The sequence below is a fragment of the Plodia interpunctella genome, chromosome 4 (genome assembly GCF_027563975.2).
Source record: "Plodia interpunctella isolate USDA-ARS_2022_Savannah chromosome 4, ilPloInte3.2, whole genome shotgun sequence".
In the NCBI taxonomy this organism is placed as follows: domain Eukaryota; kingdom Metazoa; phylum Arthropoda; class Insecta; order Lepidoptera; family Pyralidae; genus Plodia; species Plodia interpunctella.
Genome location: NC_071297.1, coordinates 1,630,008 through 1,636,565, shown reverse-complemented (window position 1 = coordinate 1,636,565; position 6,558 = coordinate 1,630,008). Strand labels below are relative to the sequence as shown.

The 6,558-nt window shown below is 40.0% G+C and overlaps 1 protein-coding gene across 1 annotated transcript; it reads right to left on the bottom strand.

The window, feature by feature from the left end:
• Positions 1–3,854: 3,854 nt before the first annotated feature.
• Positions 3,855–6,130, bottom strand: LOC128669395 (venom carboxylesterase-6-like). Its single transcript, XM_053744204.2, has 3 exons — positions 5,885–6,130; positions 4,509–5,758; positions 3,855–4,229 (listed from the first exon to the last, which is right to left on the bottom strand). The coding sequence occupies exons 1-3, from the start codon at positions 6,071–6,073 to the stop codon at positions 4,040–4,042; spliced, it is 1,629 nt and encodes a 542-aa protein (XP_053600179.1). The 5' UTR covers positions 6,074–6,130; the 3' UTR covers positions 3,855–4,039.
• Between the last annotated feature and the right edge of the window lie 428 nt (positions 6,131–6,558).

Here is a 6,558-nt window from a genome sequence, read left to right as displayed (position 1 = left end):
CAACTTGCAATTTCAAGTCTTAAGCAAACAAATAGAAAAGCTTACACTTGAGATTGCCGCTCTCAAAGAAGGTCGGTCCAGATTTCGTGGTCGTCAACCCTTTAGAAACCCACGCCATAACAGATCATCAACCAGATCGAAGTCGAGAAACGGAAGAAAACCAGGTGACCCAGAATGGGAATGCTCGTATCACTATCGCTTCGGTGATAAGGCCAGAAAATGCCAGTCACCCTGCGCTAGGCGACGGTCGGAAATCTAGAAGCAACATCGACGGTGGCGGGCGTTGGTGTTACTAAAGGGAGTAACCGCCTCTGCATCAGGGAGCTGAACACGAAAGAGCGTTTTCTCATAGACACCGGCGCAGACATATCTGTATTAGCAGCGAAAAACAGAAACCAAACTCCGAGCAACACCTACAAGTTGTACGCAGCGAACAATACGCCGATACGAACCTACGGAGAGAAAACTATAAATCTCAACATAGGCCTTCGTCGCACATACAAATGGACATTCATCGTTGCAGACGTACAGACATCCATACTGGGCGCAGATTTCTTACGAAGTCACAAGTTACTCGTCGATCTACATCAAAAGAAGCTCATAGACAGCGTCACTGATTTGAAGATAGAAGTCATAGAAACAACAAGCAATCAGCCCACAGTATACATCATAGACCAAAATCACATATATCAAGATATCTTAAAAAAATATCCCGAAGTACTACGCCCGATGTCAGTGAAGGAACCAGCAAAACACAGCGTCACACATCACATCGAAACCGCCGGCCCCCCACTCTTCGCCCGGCCTCGACCCCTCCCACCCGACAAGTACAAAGCGGCCAAGATTGAATTTGAGAAAATGATGGAGATGGGTATTTGCCAACCATCCAAAAGTCCATGGGCGAGTCCATTACACGTCGTCACAAAGAAAAATGGCTCACTTCGTGTGTGTGGAGACTACAGAAGACTTAACGCCGTGACTGTACCCGATCGCTACCCCATACCGAGAATTCAAGACTTCACATACAGATTGCACAATAAGAAAATATTTACGAAATTAGATTTAAAAATGGCATATTATTGGATCCCAATTCGAGACGAAGATAAAGCAAAGACAGCCATCATTACACCGTTCGGACTCTTCGAATTCAACTGCATGACGTTTGGCCTACGAAACTCTAGCCAAACATTCCAAAGATTTATGCACGAGGTACTACGAGGCTTGGATGACATCGTCTACTCATTCATCGACGATTTATTAGTATTTTCAAATAATCCGGATGACCACAGAAGGCACGTAGAACTTGTCCTGGAACGCCTAAGTAAATATGGAGTATCGTTAAACATCGAGAAATGTGAATTCGGAAGAAACAAGATTGAATTCCTCGGTTATCAAGTCTCAGTGGAGGGGATAACACCGACCGAAGAGCGCACTCACGCCATCTCTAACTATCCGAAACCAAACACGGTGCAAGATCTTAGAAGATTTCTTGGCATGGTCAACTTCTATCGTGACTGCCTACCTCATCAAGCCGAACATCAACACGAATTAAACAAATACTTACATAACGCCAAGAAGAACGACAAGACACCGATAATATGGACAACTGAAGCCGAAACAGCTTTCGATATATGCCGACAAAGCGTTCTCGAAGCTACTACGTTATCACATCCAGTACCCGGTGCACCGTTATCTTTGTTGACCGACGCGTCTGACTGCAGTTTGGGCGCAGTGCTACAGCAAAAAGAAAATGAAGTATGGAAACCACTCGCATTTTTCTCGAAGTCAATGAGCGAGACGCAACGGCGATACAGCGTGTACGATCGCGAATTACTAGCTATGTACACCGCTGTCAAACACCTACGACGTCTTATAGAGGGGAGCGAAGTGACCATTTACACCGATCACAAACCTCTAGTAAACGCCTTAACAAGACCGCCGAGCAACAGTGACACACCGAGAAGAGAGAGACAACTACATTATATCAGCCAGTTTTGTTCAAGAATCAAGTTTATACAAGGAGAAAAAAATCTAGCAGCCGATGCCATGTCACGCATAGAAGAAATAGATCTACTCACATGCATAGATTACGAAAAATTATCACAAGAACAGAAAAGAGATATCACCCTACAAGATTTGAAAAATCATCCGAAATTAACTTTTGCCGACACAATTCTGACAGGCGTCACTCAACCTATCACGTACGAGACATCGACAGGGAAAAATCGACTGTATCTACCACAAGCTTTTCGTTATGCCGCTTTCAAAGCGCAACACGAATTAAGCCATCCAGGAATACGCACGACGAGAAGAATAATGACTTCAAAATATTTTTGGCCGTCTATAAACAAGGACGTCGGAACATGGGCCAAATCCTGCATTGGTTGTCAGCGTGCGAAGATTCATAGACATGTCGTCAGTCCCTTAGGCGAGTTTTCACCGGCAAGAAGATTTGAACATGTACATACAGACATCGTTGGACCTCTACCGATCTCGCAGGGATACCGCTACCTCGTCACAATCATCGATCGCAACACGAACTGGATGGAAGCGATACCGGTCAAAGAAATCACCGCCGAGATTGTTGCTCAAGCAGTCTATGAAGGATGGATATCGAGATTTGGATGTCCTTTACGAATCACCACGGACCAAGGACGGCAATTCGAGTCATCATTGTTCAATGCACTAATGAAGAAATGTGGCATAAGGCGCATAAGAACTACAGCCTATCATCCTCAAGCCAACGGAAAAGTGGAAAGATTCCATCGCACATTGAAGGCGGCATTGATGGCAAGAGAGGCCAGTACAAGGTGGATAGAAAATTTACCTACAGTTTTGCTTGGCATACGCACTGCACTACGTGACGACAACACTAGTCCTGCACTGATGACGTATGGTTCTACGCTACGAGTCCCGTTCGATTTCTTTGTACCTACAAAGTCAAAGAATGAAGACGCCCAATTCATCCGCCAGTTCACAGAAACAATGTCAACTCTATCACCTGTACAGAGAATAATCGCATCGAGTAAGAACCTCTTCGTATATAAGGAATTATCAACATGCAGTCATGTATTCGTCCGCAATGACACTGTGAGAAGCCCCTTGATAGCGCCATATGACGGTCCATACAGAGTGATAGAGCGAAACAACAAATATTTCAAGATTGAATTGCCACTTCGAGCATCCAATATATCCATAGATCGACTCAAACCGGCACACATAATCAAGCAAGATGACGACGTAGCGGCAAACGCGCAACCGAGCCATCCCCACTCCTCGAAACCCGCACCAGCAACGAGTACATCTCAGCGCGCACTATCTGCTCACACGCCGAGTGCGCCGCAACCACGTATTGTCAAGCCGAGAAAACAGGAAACAACAACTATGCCGAAGATATCAAGACATGGAAGAGTAATCAAACCTTGTGTACGCTTCGCTTGAAGGGGGATAATGTGGAGCCCACAAACAGTTTGAGTAGAAACAACGCGACGCGACGCGCGCTCTGTTCAGCGCGCTCCCCACCACCGCGCGAGTTGTGCCGTGATGTGAATTACGGGTGCAGTATCAATGTTGTACTATAAATATATGTAAATATTGTAAAATAAATTATTCTACTTCCATTCTTCTCATTGGCATTTTATTTCGAGTAGTCTAAGCACACTACAGAATAAATTTAAAAAAGTCCGTGGATCCAAGGTTTAGTAGTAGAGGAGACAGTGCCAGGTGTCACATATATTGTTGAGGTTGACGGCCAAAAATGGAAACGTCATGTTAACCAGATAATAGACTGTTCACAATCTTTAAACGAAGTATGATTATAGGTAGTATAATTTGTAATTTTAAGTTACATTAATTATTGTAATGTTTAAGTCAAAGGGTGGAAGAGTGTCAGATGTCATATCACTAACCCATTCCTTGTCTATGTGTGGTTTGGCGCCTTAACTGTAAATGTGCATTTGTATTTAACAAACTGGTTTATTAATAAATTAGACCTTTTAATATATAACAGTGATCATTTAAATAATCTTTCATTACACGATTACAAGGCAACATAACCTTTCTGTTTCTTTCCATTGAGCTTGTAGAATAGATCCCAGAAGGCCATTCTCTTATGATACGGTCTGCTGCCAAGTGTGAGTTGTGAGTCGATATTCAGGTAGTACCACTGGTCTGATTCAACTGGTAACCATTTCACAGGAAGCAGGTCGGTAATTTCTGGAGTTGGATCACTGGAATTGAAATAGGCAAGATATATTTATTGTTATCTTTAAAAACATTTGTTATGGCAGAAAAATTGAAAATAATAACGTTGTGATTTTGTAACAATTTTCAGTGTGGCAAGGTTATGTATGGACTCAAGTCAAGGCAGAGCGCTACCACTCCATCATCATATCGACGCACTGTAGTTGTGTCCACTGTAATTGATATGACGCATAACGTGTTGACGAAGCACAATGGAGCATTGAGTCTTCGTCCTTATATAGATAGATTAGTAGTAAAATTCTTACCTGTATTTAGCAAAATTAGTCCACAAAGCAGTCACCTTATCTATCATGTCTTTATCAGCATCACTTGGCTCAGTTGCATTTAATTTAGTAAATATATAGCCGAGTTCGTCACCGTGCACTGTACCGTCTATGGTATCATTAAATGTATTTTGTTCGTAGTTTCGTCCACCAACATATGAAAACATGTAAAGAAATACATTTGCTGCTGAATTTGTTAAATATCTTCTAATACTTCTATGTATTGGATGAATATACGTGTGGTCAGATAGGAAATTTCCGATTTCGTCTTTATACTCTTTGCTATAGCCATTATCGCCAAGATAAAAACTTCTTACATATGTTTCCATCTCAGTTAACTCCTCTGTATTAAAATTAAATATTTTTGCTAATTCTTTATGGATCACGTTCAAATTAGCAAAATACTCCGAACTTTTATCAGCAAGAGTACTCGCTTGTTCTTTACTAGTAAATCCAGTTAGTATCGGTAAATTTCTTATTTTTGGTACAATAGCATTAGTATTAATCCAATCATTATTTATAAAAGACTCCACGTCATCAAATTTTTGTTCAGCACATGGTTTGAATTCTATATCAGTTGCCACTACTGCTGCTATAACCATATTAGGATCAGATTGAGTTAAAAATGTTATTGCATCATCTAAAGAATCGGTAATATAACCGAGTTGTTCAGACAATTTTATTGGAGCCTGTTTGTCATGTTCTATAAGCACCGTTGTAGCTAATGAAGATCCGCTTTGAAGTATAATGTTATTAAATAGATTATCATGATTGGAAAGTAGATGCAAGTCGATAGAGTGCCCTCCAGCGCTTACACCAAATAGGGTTATTTTATTAGTATCACCTCCAAATGATTCGATATTATTTTTAATCCATCGTAATGCTGTTAGTTGATCTTTTAGTCCTTGATTGCCAGGTATTTCCGGAGTGTCAAGACACATAAAACCGTATGGTCCCAGTCGGTAGTTTATAGTTACAAGAATAACGTTATGTTTTACCAAATATTTTGGTCCGTTTTCTGATATTCCACCAGTTCCTTTATGAAAACTACCACCATGAATCCATACCATTACAGGCACTTTGTTTTGAGAATTTGCTGAATTTGGAACGAAAACATTCAAGTGAAGACAATCCAATACTCCGATAATTTGTCCAAATCTGTATTGTGGACATGTTTTTGCATCATTATAAGCTTCAAATTCACCATCAAATTTTGTTATCGGAATGGATGCCTATAAGTGCATAAATTTTTATTTATAAATTATCGTATCAATCTATTTTATTTAATCAAAGACTATGAAAAATTAATTCACACGATTATTTTTTGTCATAGAAAATGTAAAAAAAATTGTACTCACCCCAAATGGGTTATTATCGTTAATCTTGGCATAAGGAATGCCCATAAACTTAGAGTAATCACCATCTGTAGCCCTCAATCCTCGTATCAATCCAACAGGTGCGTCTACCAATGGGTCTATTCTAACGTTACCCAAAATACTTGGAAAAAGTAAAAAAAATGGTAGCAGAAAATTCATTTTAACATCCATCACATTTTACACTGAGTGGATTGTTTATAAGAGTGGCTTATGTAAAACTCTTATCTATCAGAGATGTGTTATTGAAATACACTTATTTCAGTGATAAAATCGCAATGTTGTGTATTGATAGAAGTACTTTATCTTTATCTGAACTGCTGTCCCTGTTTAGGTTTCTATCATTATCGAGTTGGTCTTTTATTAACTGATTTGTTGAAGTTACAATCTAATTTAGCAGATTTTACCAGCGAAAGTAGTTTTGTTTTGATTTAATGTGTTTAATTGGAGACGGACATTGCCTTTCAATGTTGGTATTACCTTGTCCAAATTGTTACGAAATACTTGGGGGTAATATTATTAGAATTTAGTCAGGAAGAGTTGACTTTGTACTTCCTTTTCTAGTGTGGTTATTCAAGATAACACAAAACATCTTAATCCGCGCGTACTTAACTTATCTCTGCTCGTATTTCTCAATGCCCTTCTTTTTGAGCAATACG